The sequence below is a fragment of the Canis lupus genome, chromosome 9 (assembly GCF_011100685.1).
Source record: "Canis lupus familiaris isolate Mischka breed German Shepherd chromosome 9, alternate assembly UU_Cfam_GSD_1.0, whole genome shotgun sequence".
NCBI lineage: Eukaryota > Metazoa > Chordata > Mammalia > Carnivora > Canidae > Canis > Canis lupus.
The window spans coordinates 59,294,180-59,314,457 of NC_049230.1; the positions used below are offsets into that span (position 1 = coordinate 59,294,180).

At 43.0% G+C, this 20,278-nt stretch overlaps 1 protein-coding gene across 15 annotated transcripts in view; it reads left to right on the top strand.

Annotated features, from left to right (window-relative positions):
• Nucleotides 1-20,278, top strand: part of DENND1A (DENN domain containing 1A) — a 509,324-nt gene that overhangs the window by 291,226 nt on the left and 197,820 nt on the right. For all 15 annotated transcript variants that reach the window (XM_038549421.1, XM_038549408.1, XM_038549417.1 and 12 more), the window contains one exon: nucleotides 11,154-11,199. In XM_038549421.1, coding sequence (XP_038405349.1) covers nucleotides 11,154-11,199 — 46 coding nt within the window. The remainder of the gene's footprint in view (nucleotides 1-11,153; nucleotides 11,200-20,278) is intronic.

Below are 20,278 nucleotides of genomic sequence, written 5' to 3' on the forward strand. Positions count from 1 at the left end.
CCCTGTGTTTACAATTAGGTTTGAATTTTACAGTTGTCTTTGTAAAAGGCATTGTATCTCCTGAATCTGGAAACCATTCTTTCACTCAGAGTGGACATGCTCAGATTCTGTCTGAGAGATACGAGTTCTAGATTCTTTTTTTTTTTTTAAGATTTTATTTATTTATTCATGAGAGACACAGAGAGAAAGAGAGGCAGAGACACAGGCAGAGGGAGAAGCAGGCTCCCTGCGGGGAGCCCGATGTGGGACTCGATCCCAGGTCTCCAGGGTCACGCCCTGGGCCGAAGGTGGAGCTAAACCACTGAGCCACCCGGGCTGCCCTAGTTCTAGATTCTTTATCCATGCTGCCTGTAGGGTTCTGAATCAGTCCCTACATGTGGCATCATGTATTCCATCTAGAATTTTTAGCAAACAGTCTGAAACGTGCTAATCACAGGGTGCACAGTTCATATAGTGAAGGGGCATCAGTCTGGAGACAGCTGTGAGGTGACTTCTAGATGACTAGAGCTGGGTCCAGTCTGATCTGTCTCTTTATCCATGCCACGAGATTTTGCATAGGGAATAAACTGATGCTAAAGTTAGTGGGATTGTTGGTCTTTTTAATGACAGAAATAGATGTCAATGAAGTGTGGTGTGGTGGAAACAGGAAAACCTAGCTTTGGTTCTGGCTTCCCCATTTACTAGCTTTGAGGTCACTGAACCTCTCTGAGCCTCCTTTCTATTCTGTCAAAGATGAATAGAAATTACTACTGACACAAAATGGATGTTCCATAAATAGTAGGTACTATTTTTTATATTAATGTGAATATATATATAAATGACCCAGCAAAATCCAGCTGAAATACACAACACCCAGGTAAAATGGAAGTAGACAGATGTGGCTAAAATTCTCTATATGCCAAAGTCTGGGATATGTAGGTTTTGTTCAAGATTGAATTCCAAGTAAGCAAAAACTGTCATTTCCATTTTGCAGCGAGTATTTATGAGTGCCTCCTATGTCCCTGGCTGGGGCACAGGAAGGTAGGAGCTTATTTATAGATGGTTCTGGATCTGATAAAACACTCCTTCACTAAAGAATTCAGGTGTCCAGGCAAGAGCAGGAGAACAGATTTTTTTTTTAAGCTAAGAAGCAGCAAGGGTGTAGGTCCAGTGCTCAGGGGGTGGAACCACCACAACAGGAGCTCCTTTGGGAACCATAGGATAGGAAAAGGACCAGGATTTCGGTTTCAGACAGAAGGAGGTGAAAAGTTGGGTCTGTGGTGGCCCGGCAGGCTGGAAATGTATAAACAATGTGTATTGGTTGAACAAAGAAAGGGCAATTATAGATTTCCAGGTAAATCTCTTAGTGAGATTTGGCTAACCTTGACCCTGGCATTTGAACAGAGAGGCTGAAGAGTAGATAAGTTTTGGGTCCAAATCCCACTGAATACATGTCTTTGGGTGAATCACATAATTTCTCCAAGCTTCCCGTTGCCTCATCCACAAGAGTGTAGCTAAAAATACGGTTCTCCACGAGAAGCCTGGCAACCTAAAAACGTGTTTGGTGTCGACAGTCACTACATTAAGATGCACCTACATTTCCTTCAGCAGCACCCAAGAGTGAGAATGCCAAGAGTCTTTGGAGGAAGTTTTGGACAATTTATGAGTAAACTGTCTTCCTTGTGGTAAAATGGCAGAAAGAAGAGACTGGGCTCTCTGTATTATCTATGCTATAGATTTGACAAGAATCTATATTGATATACTGTAGGTTCTAAAGGTTCATGTTCTACATTTGATTTTTTAAAATTCAAATGTAATTCATATACTGCAACATATATAGTAGGTTTTTTTTAAAAACGCATACAATTCAGAGGTTTTTTTTTTTTATATAGTCACAAGGTTGTACAACCATCACCACTAATTCTAGATCCATGAGATTTTTAATACATTCCTTATCGTTAGTAAGATAGTTCATTCTTATGTAAAAATACACATTTTTTTTTAACCTTCCAAAAGCGTATACATCAGAAAGCAAATGTTCTGTGAAAATGAGTATTCTGTGTAGGTAGTTGGCATCAGACCCTTAACTTGGTCCCTGTGAGGTGCCCTTGATGGCATAGATGCTAGGTGTGCATCGAGATGAGACGGCTGTCGTCCAGCATCGCATGCCCTCAGTGGTGCAGAGACTTGCAGGGTTAGAGAAGTCATAGTGCCCCGTCCCCATGGGAATGGCCCTTCCCTGCTTGGGGATGGTGGCTGTTAGCTCACCGACCCACCCTTTGGGGAGCTCTCCTGATGGTTGCTTCCCCGCCCTGGGGGCCCCCCACCTCCTCTGCTCCTGCATCTACATCTGAACATCAGAAACTGTCCTACTGGTTCCAGCTTGCCAGCCCCTGTCTGGCTGCCTGATGTGGCAAGGGGCAACACAGCTTGCCTCCCTTGCTCTGGTTTCTGACTAGCCTCCCTGGAACATAGCTGGCCCCGACCTCTGCTTATATAACCAAGCCTTGGCCTGACTTTCTATTTCTTGAGCCACATTCTGTGTGTCATTCCTCACTCCTCTCTGACCTGGAGCCTATCTTGGACCCAACAGTAAGAAAACTGTGGAATTTCTTTGGCCACAGTATAGTGGTCTCTACAACAAAAACATTCTAGCCGTGTTCCTGGTCACCAATAGAGCAGGAGCCACAGACTGCGTGATGCCGTCATGCCTCAGCAGTGGAGGTGCCTTACCTCATGGAGGACTTGTAAGATAAGCATCCCTGCCCCTCTTGGTTGTTGGTACAAGGGAGAGTCCATGAAGCCACCAGCACAGTGCTAGGCTCAGAGTATTCTCTCAACGGAACCAGGAGGTTTTTACCCTTAAACATTTGAAAGACTGAGAAGCTAGGCTAAGAAGTAATTGGATGTTGTGCATCTTGGCACTGACATATCTTAGGCCTAGAAAAACAAAAAGAAGAGCTCTTTCCCTCTTACCAGTTGCATTTTAAACTTCTAGATTTGGAGGAGTTTACTTTCTTTTGATTTATCCATACACACTTCTCTTTCTTTCTCCCCCTCTCTCCCTCTTCCCCTCCCTCTCCATTTCTTCCTTACTTCATTCATTCCTGCACTTCTCTGGGAGTCTCATGGGCTGCTGGTGGCTCACAACTTGAGACTTGCCTTTGCAGCTGGCTATGGCTGTTATGGTTCTCATTGAACTCTCTGGGGCAATAGAGAGCCCTGTCTCCTGACCTTTTCTCTGTGATTAACTTCTCCTGCTACAGTGGTCTTAGCCACGGAGCCCTTCCTGATGTTTTCCAAGTATGTCTCCTTCCGGTAGATTGAGGAGGCACAAAAGGGCGGACCACTTCAGGCTTTGATGTTGACCTTTCTGGGTTTTCCTTCAGGCCTTATCTTTGTAGCTCATGTGTTCAGGGGCTTAGAGCTCTGGAAGGCATCTCTTCCAAGGTCCAGGGTTACCCCAGGAAGCCCCAGGGCCACACTGAGAAGGGCACTGTCCCCAGCCCCTCCCCCATGCTTCCACTGTAGTGATAGACCTGTGTCACACTAGCCAACCACTTCTAGTGCCTGACACTGCGTCCTGCCTACCCACAATTGTGAGCCCTGCGAGCTGGCTCCCGAAAGCACACGTGCCTCGTCTCCCAATCCAGAATTGCTCTTGTCCTCTCGTGGGTCCTTATCCCAGGCTATTGCTCATAAATCAGGGACGGCTGGGTGGAAACCAGCCACAGAGTTAAATACCTTTTCCCCTAAAAAAAAACTGTGATTAACTCATGGCATTTGTACCCCTTCTGCTTTTCAAGCCATATTTTCTGCCTCTCACCAGCTGTGACCTTTGTCAAGTCACTTAACCTGTTTGAGCCATAGATGCCTCTGTAAATTATGGAGATCAGCCTTTCAAGACTGCTGCCACGATGAATTGAGGTCCCCTCGGGTCCAGCCCCAGCACCTTGTATGTTGCCTTACCCCGGTTCACACGCATACACTGATAAGCTTATTTCATGTCTGCTGCTAACTGTAAGCTCCAAGTAGGCAGGGACCTGAACTGTTGTCTCTGTCCTGTCTCCCCAGCCCAATGGGACACTTGACACATAGTAATATTTGTTGATTGCGCAGCATATGGAAGGCACTGGGCACATAGTAAATCTTCGTGTTCTCTTTCTCTTCCCCAGTTGCCTTTTTCCAATTCAAGCTCCAGAACGACCAGTTGATTTTTCTCTATGGACACCATGAACCTGTGATGATCCCATTTCCCTCTTTGGATGTTGGCAGCTGGCATGCTCAGAGCCAAGTCTATGGCTTTGCCAGCAGGTGTTCAAAACTTCGCAGCATACAATTGGAGTGCCAGTTTCACCCCAGCTTGTGTTTTTTTTTTCCCTTTGCCCCTATTTCTTTTCCTACTTTTGTTGCTATATTAAACGGCTTTAAATCTTACTTAGAACAAAGAACATCACTTCCTTTAAGCTAGTAAGACAGTTTTATTCTTTACAGTATCTCCTTGCTGTTTTCTTTTTCAGTTATAATTATCAAATAGCCAGTTTTTGTTTTCTTAAATTAGCATCGTGGCTAAGAGAAGTTAATATTAAGTAAGAGTAGTATAAGAGACTTTGAAATAGAAGAGTTTGAGCTGGAATCACCATTAACTGCGACCAACGGCAGGTTTCTGGGAATCCTTTTTTAAATCTATAAAATGGATGGTATAAATTGGATTATTTGGGGATTCAATAAGATAAGGTGGCTAAAGCCTCCTGCACAGCCCTTGGTATCTGGTGCACACTCAGTATGTGGCAGCTCCACTGTCACTATTCTTCTGTGCTCTGCATGTGGTAGACTCTGTGAAACAGGAAACAGTTTGATTCTCCTGTGACTGACAGTCTAGAATAACATGCAAATTAACATGTGCTTTATGCCAAATGGGCAACCCACACAAAAGACTCTAAAAAAGGAGGTGTTTGCAACCACTGGGGTTATGTGAGAAGTGGTGCTCAATGGGCAGCAGAGGTTCAGTAGGACTTGAAGGAGAAGGGATTGGGGCTCAGAGACAAATTGGGAATAAGAGGATTCCCGTGGTGATGGGAGACAGAGAGCGGGTTACTTGGCCTGAGACTTGGCACAGCTCCTGACTAGCCCATAGAAAGCAGATAAAGGACGACCTTATCTCCTTTCCCTCGCCTTCTAGTAGCCCCACAAAGACTGGGCTTCTGGGAGAAGATCAGCTCATTTGTCCCAGTGAACAGACTTGGATTCTAGTCTGTTGTGCCATTGACGAGTTGTGTGACCTGCATGACCTCCATTTCTTCATCTGTATAGTGGTGGTAGCAGTAGTACCTCCCTCACAGTGTTGCCGTGAGGGTCCCCTGGGAAAATGCCTATCGAACCCCTAGTGGCTGCTGTGATGGACTCCTTGTGCACACCGGCCATGATGGTGGCCCATACACCATCATGCGGTCGCACTTGATGAGACCAGAACTATGATTACGCGCGCTCTCTGACAAGATGTGCTGTGAGGTCTTGGCTCATGTTCTTTCTCCTACCTCTTGTCCTTTAACCTTTCTACCTATGCCAGGCCTCGTTATTTCAGAGCAGAATTTAAGAGTCCAGGACAAGCTGTGTTTACACTTTTGTTTCTTTTCCAAAAAAGAAAGAATAGCTCAAATGAATAAGACTTTTTTTTTTTTTTTTTCAGAATTTCCTTTCCTTTGAAAGTAGAGAACTGAGGAAAGACTTAGGGGTTCCCCTTTGTCAGTCGGGATATGTGATTAAGGAGGTGTGTGCTTCTGAGAGGTGGAGTGGGTACTACGACATGTGAACTGTGATGCTGACTGTGCATTTTTATGGGGAAAAGCAAAGCAAAACAGTGGACCTTCCAAGTCCCTCGGCAGCTCTTAGCTAATTCCTTACTGAGGTCAAAGAGGTGTTGCTCACCTGGGGGTGGGGGCCCTCCCACCTCTCCGCAGGTCCTCTTCCACCCTTCCCCCCTTGTCCTGGGAAGCTGTGTTTTATGTATTTGAGCAGCCAGTGTTCTTTTATTTCACCTGACTCTTTTCCAATTAGTAGCCACTCACCTCAGGGGAACATAATTAAGAGGGCTCTAGTTGTCTGGGGAAAGGAATTAAACAAATTGTGAATGTGCAGTAATAATGAACGGGGCTGCAAGACCATTAATAAGTCTGCAGGAGCCACATTCATGTGGGGAATGAGCTCGTGCGTAGAACTTACCTGTAAGAAAGTTCCCTACATTGCAGGCCTGAGTTTGTAGGAGGATTGGGTGAGTAATCCCCATGGTGTACCAGCACATCGTAAGTACCAAGCATGTGCTCTGGACAGGCTGGGCACAGCCATCTGACAGCCCTGGGTTTGAATCACAGCTTACTATTTACTAGCTGTGTGACCTTGGGCAAGTTACTTCACTTTTCTGAGCCCGTTTCCCAGTCTGAAAATGTAGAAAATAGGACTCTTGCAGAGTTGTCTTGAGAATTATGTATAAGTAATGCATAAAAGTTGCTGCATTCTAGTAGCTTGATAAATATTCGTTCCTTTTTCCCTTAATAGGGTTCAAATTAAACATACCTTTCAGGTAAAGGTCATTATATTGTCAGTGCCTTGGCATCAGCAGCAGAACCTCTTTATTCTGCGGGGAAGAAGGAAGAAAGAATATTTTTTACCCTTCCGGAATGTAACTGATGAAGTCAGTGCAATAATTCCCTGAGAACAAAAGCCTAACAGAGTTATACCCTATTCTGCTACTCAGAGATGCACAATGGCATCCCACAGTTGCCATCAGCCATAGGGCAGTTGTGACACAGTTGTCTGCCTGTATATGAACTTGGTCATAGCTGTTAATATTATCACCACGCTAGTTATGTGCATTATTGGTTCTGCACATGTTGTGTCTAATTGCCATTTAAAATGTCTTCAAAATCGTGCTCAGAATTGGCATTGAAATGTAAAGTCACTGAGAATGCTGAAAGGCACCTGGAACAGAGAAGTATGGTATTCGTTTGCTGTTAAACAGATACTTGCATTGCTGTGTTCTTGAGAAGCAACAAACAAGTTCTTTGTGGGAGACCAATAAGGGATGGTAGCTTCTAGATGAACTTTGATTATGTCTTGTTACTGAGATACCCTTGGAAAAACATGCACATTGATGACTGAATCACAAAATGATTCAGAGTGGTCCAACTCTGAATGTGAAAGAGTGTTTTAGGAATAGGTTAAACCAATGTATTTTGCTGTGTTTTCCTTTTAAGGTATGCTCAAGAGTGATAAGTGGTTTTTAAATTTTGTCAATCTAAGTGGTGAGAAAGTAACAAATTATAGTTTACTTGTGGTCTTTGCATTCTTGGTGGTATATAAGACCAAGAGGGAAGGTTGCCTTCCAAAGAAAGTGTTAAGCAACCTACTGAACTTAGTAAATAGGATGGTAACAAGAGTGTACTTGGTGTCAGCAACCCACGTGCCAGGTGATGCATATCAAGCACTTCACACTCATAATGGAGTCTCGACTGTCCTCACCAGGGCTTTTCCAGGTATCTTTCAGAACCAGGGCAGGAACAAGAAACCATTCTTTGGGTGCTAAGAGAATGGGTCCAGTAGAACCAGCCATGTCAGGGCCTCAGAGACAACCCAACTGGAGATGATAAGTTACCAAGCTGACCATGTGCTGCTCCCATGCCAGGTGCTTCGTGGGTTATCTCTAACCCTGCAACAGTCCTGAAACAGTCCTGAAAGATTTCCAGTGGGGCAGGTCCTGGCCTTCTAGAAAGCGCTTTGCCAAAAAAATAACAAAAGGTGTGTGTGTGCATGTGCGTGTTTGTGTGTGTGTATATATACACCAAATAACCCTGACTTGATTTAGTAATTCCATGATTGGAAATTCATGCACGTGAAGTTGTTCATTTTCACCACTGTGTGACTTACAACGAAAAGTTGTGAGTGACTTAATACCTAACTCTGGAAACAGGGTACAGTGAATTAAGGCACATCCATACATGGTGGAATATTACACAGTCTTTAATCACAAAGATTGTAGTCTAATATGGAAGACGTTAATGTGGCCAATGAGAAAACGATAAAATAAATTTCAAAGATATAAATATGTTTGTTAATGTGGGCCAGTATTGGATGAGAAAAATGTGAAAATAAAAGTAGCCTTAAGGTGATGTGATCCCCCTCCCGCAAATTTCTCTTTACAATAAAAGCCAAAGAAAAGAGGTTTCAAAAAAAAAAAAAAAAAAACAAGTCAGTAACTGCAATAACTATTGAGGTTTACTGAGAATAGAAATTTTCAGAACACACCTAGAATTACCCAGTTATATATTTGCTACATTGAGATGTTAAGGAGACCCTGGGTTTCCTCCCCTGCCGCTATTTTCCTCTCCCCACTTGGAATTTGTAATTAGTATCTTTGCACAGCAGAAATGCAGTAATTTCAGGGAAGTATTTGAGGCTTTGTAAGCAAATGATGATAATGTAAAAGGTATTTGTCTAAATTTGCATTTATACAAAACATGGAGCTGCTGTGATTTCAGAGTAAATGTGCTTTCAATATTTTCTAAATACAGAGCTGTTGCAGCCCTAACAATACTTGGCTAAGAAATTGCACTTCTATGATAGGCCATAATTACTCTTTGGGAAATTATTGGGCTTAAAAAAAATGCCTACCTAATGATACCTAAAGGGTGAGTCCTGCTTTGTCCCATTTTGCATCTGTAGTCACTTCTGCATGACTCCTTCTCCTCTCTTTCAGAGTATCATTGATTTTTATTGTAGGACAAAAGGGCATGCATGGCATTAAAACCTACATATTTAAAATCCTAGAAAACATTTCTTTTTCAGGTAAGAGCCTTTAGTTACACAGGGGCCTTCACAGTATTTATTTTCACCTTTTTATCACAGTTGTTTAAATGGCCTTTTTGTGTACATTAACTCATTTGCCGGAATTTTGGTTCTGAAATTCTAATCAAAATTCAGCGTCATTTGTCAATTGCATGATTAAATGTAGGAGCTGGAAAAGTTGATAAGATTTGGTTAAATATTATGGATTGGAGTTTTTCTCCAATGTGTTAGGCTGTGCTTCTGGACAAATTAATAAGTGGCCATTTTTCTGGAATTCTGCACCCTTCCTGCTTCCTTTCATTACATTAGGCAAGATTCCACTAGATGAGACATTTGCAGTCTTAAGACTTCCTGCCAGGGTTCAGACTTTGTATTTTTGACATTGAAGCTGTCGTGTTCCTGAAGCTACTTAATTAGAAACACATTCATTTCAGTGTACACTGGAAAAAGCTTGGACAGCAGAGCCCGGCACACTGGGAAGTTTGAGCATTTGTGTAGCTGGCAGCTAAACTAATGGTTTACAGTTTAAGCGAAAAAAATATCATAGGGCATTTCCTTGCCCCTAGAAGCGAAGAGAAGCTGAATGTGCACAGCAGATACCTTTTTTAAAAAAGAGAGAGGAAGAAGAAGAAAGCAAAGACAACTCCACTTTCACTGCAGTTGTGTTTATAATTCTTTCTTTGGCTATTTTCCAATACAAAAGTCTTCTAGAAGAATAGTTCCCAAACTGTGCTACTAATATTCAAGTCTGTTTTACAGGCTCCCAAGATCTATTACTGCTGAGATCTGTAGTAAGGAGGACATTTTATATTCTGGAGAAAGATTTTTGCTTGAAGAATTTTATTCGTTGAGTGGTAATGAGGGAATTATGCCCTCTCTTATTTTTAAATGTTTGAGCAATTTAAAAATGCACATCTGATGTTTGAAAACCTTCATTCACTATCCATTGCTTTCAGGATAAAGCCTCAACTCCTTAGCATTCAAGAGAAAGCACACCTCTGCTTTCTCATTTTTTATCATTCTGGTTTCCACAACCCCGTTCCCAAGAAAAGCCATCCTTGTAGATCCACTTCTACTCTCCTGGCTGCCCCAGAGGAAAGGTACCTGGTCACCTTGATCAGAGCCAGGTATCTTTCCTCTAGGCTCACAAAATACTCTTGCACCTTTCATAGGATGTGTCACTTACTGAAAAGACATGTGGAAAGGCTGCCATTTTCTCTCTGCCTCCTACTACTTGCCCTCCCTCCCCTACCATACCCAAGAAACACATTCGAGGGAGGTGGGCCCAGGAATTTTAGGTTCGGTATTAATGAAGTCAGTGTGGCACAGAAGAAGAAACTTCGGAGTCATCCCAGGTTTGCTGCTTTCTTTGTTTTGTGGCGTTAGAGCAGTGACTTAAGCTCTCTGGGACTATTCTCTCCCCTGTAAAATGAGGATAGCGCCTACCTTGTGCCATTGTTGTGTGGATTAGGAAAGGTGAATTTGAAGTTCCTCGTGTGATACTTAACCCGTTTATCATTGGTAAGTGGCATCCTAAATGATACTGTATGCAAGTGCATGTGCACATACACATTTGCGCGCGCACACACGCACGCCTCCGAAACCAAAGGAAATCAGTCCATGATGCCCAGGCTTTAAGAGCTTTGGAGTCGGGTTCTCCACTCCTGCTCAGTTACTACTCCAGGAACCATTGCCCTCCCTTTGAATGAAGCAGTTGAAAAGGACTTTGTGAATCATGGTGTCACTGGATGGCATGTGTGCAATTGGTGGGGGAAGGCTTGCTCGAAGTTCCTCAGGACTTAGGCCGGTCAGAACAGAGAATTAAATCACATCTCTGGCTGGCGGAAGGAAACAGCCAATAACAAAAATCATTCTTCACTGAAACACATCATGCCTTCCATTCAACCTTGGTAACTGTATTTCTGTTGTAATTGTGGCAATAACAGTTTCCATTTGTGCCAGGAACTCTGCTAATCTCTTGACCTATATTCTCCTCTCTCATTCTGATCGCAAGCTGTCAGTTTGATTCAAGTATCCCATTTTAAAGATAAGGCAACTGAGGCTAGTCACGTAGCTGCTACGTAGGGACTAACACCAAGGTCGGTGCTTGTCCCACCACCCATGCTGCTTCAAATGCTGCCCACATTTTGAAATCCTTCTGAAGTTTTTAGGCTTGGGAACAAAATGTCACATTAGGATTTTTGTTGTGAAAGGAAATGTAACTGTGCATACGTTTATTAAAACAGTTTTTCTCCAAATAATGAACCATCTGTAATTTTCTCTTGGAAGCAACAGACATTAAAGCAGCTGTGTGTCTCTGTTTCTCTTCACAGTGCTCCCATGCCCTACCTCATAGGAATCCATTTAAGTTTAATGGAGGTAAGTTGGCGCCTTTCCTCCCCAGATCTCTCTTCTTGTGGCTTTGTTTTGATATGTGGCGGCGGAAAAGACAGTCTCTGGATTCACAGCTCTGCACATGGGAGCATGTCGAAGCAACACCTCTCCCAGGTGCACAGAGCTGAGCTTCAGTGGAGACCCTTTCCACTGGGCTCTGGCTCCCAGTGTTTTTGCACTTTTGCTTGGAGATTGTCAGTTTTCATGGGTGAGGGAGTGAGGTACATAGAGGCAGGAGGAAGGGGTTCTTCAAGGGTTTGAACGAGGGAAGGGAATTTGCTTACTTTTCCAAATGATGTTTATTCTAAATCACTATAACGCTATTACAATTTTCATTATAGACAATGTGGTTTAAAGAAGTATAAAGAAGAAAGTTAAAATTATCCACAGTACCGTTATTCCAGATTCAACTACTGTTAGCATCAAACTATTCTTCCTCCTAGTCTATAGTCTATAGCCTATGAATATATGTTTTGTATCAATGTGCATAACTGATGTGTGTATATATATGTATATATAATTTCATGTCTGTTTCATTTAACATTATGGCATGGGGATTTCTACATGTTTTTAATCTACTCTCAGTAATAATAATTTTTAGTTTGTTGCCTGTCATTCCACTTTTTTGATATACCACAACTTAACCATTTTCCTATTATTGTTGGACACTTAGGTTGTTTATCATTTTTCACTATTATAAATAGCATTTCAGTGAACATCTTTATGCATAAGGCTTTATCTGCATTTTGACTTATTTCCTCAGCACAGAACCCCCAAAGTAGAAATGCTTGGTCAAAGCTATGAATCTGGTGCCAGATTGCTTTTTGTATGGCTGTACCAATTAGATAGCAGTTCTTTTAAAGGACTTTTCTGTGCTTTTGTAAGTGCCATTGGTTCGTAGACATGAACCTTAAGCTTTTCCCTTCTCAAGAGAGAGCTTAAATTTGTACTAGAGCAAAATGAGGTGGGAGGGGGGGTTGCCTATTTTGCACAGGAGATACGCTCTCAGAGGGAAAATCTAGAGCCATGTCCGTCTGTGATGATGCTTTGCATGTCTTATAGGAAGTGCTACTTCTCTTCTTCTGTTCCCTTCATTTCACGTCGACGAGGACCACCTGCTTCTTCACTAACTGTTGCACACTGTGCTATTGTGCTTACGAAAATGAAACAAGTTGGTTATCGAAAAACCTGTTTGTTTGACATTGAGAATCTTGATCAAAATAGACCACAGAAATCTGCTCAAATTTCTAATTTGACAGGACGACCATGTGGCTCCTACATTCTGTTAACAGTTCCTCCTTGTCATCACCCAGCCCTGAGCACATACAGTACACAGTTTATGGACTATCTTGGATGGTGTATTTAGATCAGATTGAAGAGATTTCTTCTGTGTTTTACCTTTGTTTGTGAAGTTTAGGGGTGTATTCAAAGCTCCTATGTGAAAAACTAAAAGTGAATACTTTCTAATCGACCTTTCATGCCAGCTGTTGCAGAGTTTGAAACATGAATCTAAAGGCCATTTGGTCTTATCAGAGTCCACAGCTCTTCCCTGCCCCTCCTCCTGCCTTCCAGACTGTTCCAGCACAGGCTCTTTCAGACTCCTTTTCATGTCCCTTTACCTTTAGTATTGTCCACCTTTCTAGTAGTCTTAGCTTGCTTTTCTTCACCACATGCCCTCTAGTCAACTCACATAAGGCTTTTTGCTTCAGTTACCAAGGGTAGTGTCAGTGACTCTTGGCTGTGATTCTAATACTGGCATCCCTTTCTGTGAACTTCACATGCAAAGTTTCAAGTGCCAGTTGACTGTCACTTAATGTGCTACAGATGTTTCAAACTCAGACTCCCCCAAACAGTGCGTTATCCACACACACACACACACACACACACACACACACACACACACGGCCTGCCGCTGTTCCAGATCCCTATGAGTGGCACCACTGCCTGCAAAGCCACCAAAGCGGGACACACTGAGCATGGCTGAGTACTCGTCTTCCTCATTCTTTCTCTCTAAGTAGTCGCTGTGCCTCTGACAGTTCTCCCACCCTGGTCCTTCCTCACTGCCTTCATTGACCTTTTTTTTGTTTGCTCTCTTGGATTCTTGTGAAGCCTTATTCACTTATTTGATAAGCAAAATGAAGGCCTCCGTGTTCCAAATATTTGCTAGGCTGTGGAGGGAGGAAGACGGAGGTGAAATTCAGGGCATAGTCCCGACATTTGGCGGAGTACCTTCTGCCTGGCGCTGTCCCTCTGCATCCTGCCTCTCCCTGCTCTCCCCACGTTCTGCTCAGTCTCCACCGCTGTCATGCCTTGTGTCCTCTTACTGTCCCTTGGTAGCCAGTGCTCTCGGTGATTCCCAAACACACTCACATGCCCCCCTTTCCCCTACCTGCCCTGACTAAGGCTGTCCTTCTCCAGCTCTTCCCAGAAGTCCCTGGTTGCCCTCTTTTGCTTCCTGTACCTCTTGCTCTGGATGATAGCCATCTGCTTCTGTGTCTCCTCTCTCATCCCTAGGAGTGTGAGTTCTTTGAGAACAAAGACTGTGCTTCATTCATGTGGTGTCCTCAGTACCTAGCAGGACGCTGAGCAGGTGCTTTCTGAAAAGAAGGATTGAGTGCATGCTTGGAAAACTGGAATTCCAAACACATTTCGAGCCTCCAGTAGGCATCACTGTTTCCAGGGAACCTAGCACTACAATTTTACTTAAAGATAGAGTAAATTTTTTTTTACTTATATGGTTGTAAGGAATTTTTGAAAAGGCCTTTGGTAGTAAAACATGCAGTGCAAAATATATGTCAATTTTGAAGCTAACACTTGACAGTTTTGTGTTTAGGTGAATGGGTGCAAGTCTACTCACCTCAGTCTTTGAAGGGTTTTAAGTGAGAAGGTTCAGAAAGTGCCAGGCAAGGTAAATCTTAGACCTGTTTGAAGTTGGGAAGGGGTTTGCCATGCTGGATTCCTCTGTGGTCAGAACTAAAAGAAAAACAGAAATAGTCATCGCCCTGTGCTTGAGGCCAGCTAAGCCACTTTCCAGACAAAGTCACATGGCCTGGGTGTGTTGGGCAGCCATGAACTACCCAATTATGGAGTTTAGTCTTTCTGTCTCCTCAAGTGGATTTCAGTTCAGACTCCCAAGTGCTCTAGTCATCCTTTTGATTGGGTTTATCTGGTTCTATTATACCCTTCAAGGGAGAGAAATGCTTTCCTGCGAGGTTTCTTCTGGGAACTATGGGCTGTAATACTCAGGGAGGAGTTCGTACCTGGGGCCAAAGGAAAGCTCTTTCAGGAAGGAGCTCGGGAAGGCCCATCTCCTCTCGCACACTAGTTTTCTTACTGGCAATTCAGCAAAAGGCTTATTTTTGACTGTCTTGTTATTTTTTCTTGAAAGCTATAGGCACCTTATTATGCCTTTGCATATGTGCCAGAATTTTTTAAACTTCAAATGAATGTGGCAGATGTTCATAAAAGTTTAGAAAAAGCTACCATAGGAAGACTTTTTAACCATTTTTATGACACTCAAATTTGTTGCACAAAACGAAATATAAATTATAACCTAGTGTTCTCATTTGTAAAAAGGTTATTTTGGGGAAAGACCTCATTCTAGTCTTCCTGCTCTCCCAGGGTGCCCTTGCTGTGTGTTAGATGATAACCTCGTCCCCTTAAAAAGTCTGCCTGCCTTCCTCAGTGACCAGTTTATAGTTGATCATGATTCTTACCCCTCCTTCTGCCTTTTTATATTCTTTCTCTCATTTAAGCAAACATTAATTTGAGGCTAATGGTAAGTTAGCAGGATAGCCAAGGCTATTGGCATAGACCTAGTTCCTTCTTGGAGAGAATGATCTTGTTAGCTGGCAGCTAGAAAGTACCGAAATGTGGCCAGATTACACATTGGCTGTTTCCTTTCATTCTCTCAACCTCAGTTCGGGAGACATTTCTGCCACCCCTCTTCTGTGCCACGTCTGGTAGCAGGTGCCAGGTCACATCTGGTAGATGGTGCTTCTCCTATTTGTTAAATGAAGACTTTCCTTTCCAAGCCTCACAAGCAATGCTTTGTGTACAGGCCTCAGAGCAACATGAGGGATGGATGCAGGATATCATATGTGTGTATCATTCCCGTTGGCAGAATGGTCAAGAAGGAGGAAGGAAAGTCGATGGCCATGGCACAGTTCCAGACAGAGGCTCGGGTTAGCCTGTAGATTATGCTCCACCTATACACAGAGGCAGTAAAGTGCAGTGGTTAGAATATAAGCTCTGGATGCTGGCTCCCCTATTTCCTGCTTCTGTGATGGTCTTGAGCAGGGTAATTGACCTCTTAATCTCTGTTGTCTTACATATGAAATGAGGGCACATAGAACTCAACAGAGATCAACAGCCATTACTATTTTTATTTCCTCAATGGCCTCAAAGCCATTTACATTAAGTTGATGGCTTTGAATTCATGTTTCAGAGACATCTTAGGTTACAAGAGTCATCATCCTCATCACCTAAGGCAAAAGAGTGTCGAGAAAAAAAAAAAAACTGGTTTGTGCTCACCCTATTTTCTCCTGGTTTGTAGTGCTAGAGACACCATATCAGGTATGGGAGCAGTGCTTTTGTAGAATTTGAAGCTACTGTTAGTCCTCTGCTTGACCACTCCCCTGCTGTAGGAATTTCAGGCATGATACTTGGTTTCTCTGTATCTCTCTTCATCTGTAAAAGTGGCTAGTACCCATCTTTTAGGATTGTGGTGGGGATTAAATAAGTGAGTCCTGTCTGTGTCCAGTGTATCCCAGGGCCTGGCCTGTGGTAGGCATGCAGTCTTATATCCCCTTCTGTAGTAATGTTTCGAGAGCCTTCTGAGTACCAGGCACTACATCATGTGAAGCGTTCTGTATGAAATGGTGGATGTCACGTAATCCTTGCTTTCACGGGGTTTTGTCTGGAGCAGATGCAGACAAGTGGAAAGTAATTGGAGTGAATTTGGGTTGCGGTGGGTCTGGTGGGCAACCCAAATTCACTGGGTTGGAGAGACACTACATCTAGCCCTGGGGGCTGTGCTTCAGAGAGGAAGGAAGTACCTAAACTGAAACCAGGAAAACAGAGAACAGAATCAACAAAGACTTAAAATGAACACCGTGGATTTTTCCAGAAAGTACGAGTAGTTCAGTATCTGACAGGAGCACAGAGCTGAAGGGAGAGAGAGCTGAGGTAGGCAGGCAAGGGCTAGGCCATCCAGGGCCTTGTAAGCCTTGTTAAGGAGTCTGAACTTTATAGGGCAACGGAGAGCCATTGATGTGTGTAAATAAGGAGGGACATGGTCAGGCCTTCTCCTTCTGGGCCATTAGAAACACAGTCCTTCCATATAAAATGCTTGGAAACTGCTTAACCATGTTAATAAAGTAAATTGATATTTATAAAGATCAAGGTAATTCTTAAGTAAATTACACACCACAACCATATATATATAAAATTCAGATGTGTTAGCATCCCAAACCCAAGCTTCTGAATGGCTCCTTTGCTACCACGCTGTGACAGAGGTGTTTGTAGTGATGACTTTCTTCAGGGGTCTAAGCACCACTTTTACTAGTTTTTGTCTTTTCCGCCTGTTTCCAAGTATTTTTTATGAATTAGATATTCTTTCTACAGCCCAGTTTGAGGATATAAATTTAGATTGTATACTAAATGACAGCTCAGTAAGAACAGGAGGAGCGAGACCCAGAAACCATATCCACAGGTCCCAGCATTAAAATGTCAAACGGTATGTGATAGGTACATGAGGGCACTAAGCCAACTCACAGCATTCCTTTCTCTCTCTCACCGTCCTTTACCTGGGGAGGCTTGGTGGGAGCTGCTAGAAGCCTGATTTTGCAGATGCACCAGGTGCTTGGCACAGCACCGAGCCACCACTCTAGGGACCATATCCAGGTGCCAAGTTAGATCTCCTTTGGTCTGTGGGAGCCAGAGGCAGCGTTTGTATCTGCACTGGGGCTCCCGGTATAACTAGCGGGCTTTCACACAAAATCACAGGATTTACTTATTTACAGAAAAGAAAAATAACCTCTCTTTCTTCCTTTGCCTCTCAAAGAACCCGAATTTCTGTCAAATAAACGGACACAATTTTAACTAGTTTTTTCTTTTCGTTTTCCCCTCAGCATAGAAAGTCTTTAATCCTTTGTTCATTTATATATATATATCTATCTATATATATCTATAAAAATTTATTTTTACATAGTTTCATAGTGAGCAGAGAAAAGTGTTTCCTGTTTACCATTGTGCCATTTTGCTTCTTCGTAGGACTCCACAGGTAGACAGTAATAAGATGTAGTTCACACTTGTTGATGCTAAGATTGATGCAAAACTCTGAGCCATAATTATATTTAGATGTAAGTGGTCACTTGTATATGTATCCTCGTATCCTCACAGGAATTGAGAAATTCCATGTGAGATTTATTTGTTAGTGCTAAGTAATCCTCTTCGTGCTTTATAAGAAGGTGATAGTTGCATGACAGGCTCCACCTGGTAGTTTTAGTTATAGGCACATGGGAAGAGCTTTGGCAGGAAGGGGAGAGGATTGGGACATCTTCTGAATCCCTTACTCGATACCAGGCACCGTGCCAGATACCTTTCCTGTGTTCACTTTTGAGTGTTCCTCAGAATCTCCCTGCCAGGGGGAGGTATCCATATTTACAAATGGGGAAGCTGAGGCTCAGGTAACATAATTTCAATCAAGGACCCAGGGCCTCTGCTCTGTGCACTGTCTCATCAGGCTATGTGGATCATGCCTAGCCCTGCCCCTCCGCTGGGCAGAGGCCCCAACTTTGCCTGAGCCTTTCCTTCTCGAGGCAGCTCCCATGCCATGCCCTGGTGATTTGGGTGAGGGGATCATCAGGGAGACAAGTCCAACAGCCTCATGTACCAGAGAAGAGCTCTAAGTACATTTGTATCTGGGTTACTTAGCCTCCCCATGACTTCGTTTTCTCATCAGTAAAATTTAAATGATATTATTTATCTCAGGGCGTTGTGAGAATTTAGTGATACAATGAACGTATCACTTTTGAAGAGCTTTTGAAAAATACTACACCAAACATTCTTGCAGTTAGGAGCATGTTTAAATTGCTTGCTGGTGCTTGCTTTATTATATAAAGGAGAAGGTAGTTGGACAGTAGCTTGGTCTTGCTGGAATCTCCTTAGCATTCAATTTGTTACCATGCACAATATCCTATGTAAGTCCCTGTCACATGCACAGCATTGAGTGATGGCCCAGCAGCTCTGTTCAACCTAGGACCTGAAGGAGCTCCTGGATTTCACCTGATGGGCTTCCCCTGGAAGCTCTCTCCTCTTCACAGTGCTATCTACTTTTAAAATGAGTGTGAGTCTTAAATGTCACTTAATCCTAATACTACAATTAGTTAATATAAAACAATTTAAAGCTCTAGTAGTAATTTATGTAATCAAAGGAAACAAGTACTTTTGGTTGATTTAAGTATCTCTTGCAGTCAGTACATTTTCAGTATAATTTGTTGTGACTGAAATGTTCTCTTGTGAGATGAGATAAGCCTCTGTTATAGATTAGAAAAACTGAGTAATTTATGAGGGAGAATCCCAGTAGAAAATGTGAAACCATCATTGATGCTCTTGTTTGCCAATTTTCCTATCATCACTGAGCCAGTCATTATATGTAAGTTCCGCTTAGCAATGGGAAAACTGACTTCAAAGAAAATTTAGTTTATAAACTGTTACTGAGAGAAGCATGAACTAATCAAAATCCCGTCAGATTATAAGAAAAGGAGCAGCACGCAGGGAGGCTGTGTGGAAAGGACTCTCAGGCTCTAGAGTTAGGCGGCTCTGGGTTCAAATTCTAGCCCTGATTAATGGTCTAGTTAGAATCCAGGTAACTTTAGACGAGCCAAGAGGTCAGTTTGGCAGAGGGTGGGGAGAGTATTATTCCTGCACCACACAGTTAGACTATTCCGTACAAAAGAATTATTGTCTTCTTTAGAGATAAAGAGGTGCCTACTGGAGGGGCACCTGGGTGACTCAGTCGGTTAAGCATCTGACTCTTGATTTCAGCTCAGGTCATGATCTGGGGGTCCTAGAATCTATCTCTGCACTCAGCGGGGAGAATCCTGAGATTCTCTCTCTCTCCCTCTCCTCCTGCCCCTCCCCGCCCCCTGCTTGCACACTCTCTCAAATAAATAAACACATATTTTAAAAAGAGGGGATCCCTGGGTGGCTCAGCGGTTTGGTGCCTGCCTTTGGCCCAGGGTGCAATCCTGGAGTCCTGGGATCGAGTCCCACTTCGGGCTCCATGCATGGAGCCTGCTTCTCTGCCTGTGTATCTGCCTCTCTCTCTGTCTCTCATGAATGAATGAATGAATGAATGAATGAATGAATGAATGAATGAATAAATAAATAAATAAATAAATAAATAAATAAATAAAAAAGAGAGAGGCCTATTAGAAATATCTAATGACATCAACCATTGAATGAGAGTCTATCAGTGTACATGGCACTTTAGCCATAGCATTCCTGTGAGGAAGTGTAGGTTTTGCAGATGGGATGTTATGGTTTCTCTTTGAGCCCCAGATGCCTCGCTTTTAAATGGGTAGATTCCCCCACTTCATAGGAGTTTTTAATGAGTAAGTGAGGGAATCGATACCTGACACATGGTAGGTGCCAAATAAATGGAAGTGACTATATGTGTATCAATATTGCATCGTTGGAACGCATCTACCTAAGATTGACTTTCCCCTCTCCCAGCCTCCTTTTGTATTTTTTAGTGAGTGACTTTTTCTAAATTGACATTAACTCAAAGGCACTTTTAACTGAGCATAGCCACATGGGACTGGTGGCTTCTTTTCATAAAGTCCTTGCAAGCGATAAGGGGCAGGGCCGTTGTGGGAACTCAGAGACCAGCCGCGTGGTGATTGAAGAGCCATACCCTTGGCCTAGGCAGATCTTACTTGGAATCTGGGCACATGTGGTTTTGTTTAACACCATGCTCCGCAGACTCATGGTCCGGGTTTGTGACCATCAGGCATTTGTTGTTGATAGGTGAGGTCACCACAGTAGGGGTGTTTGTCAA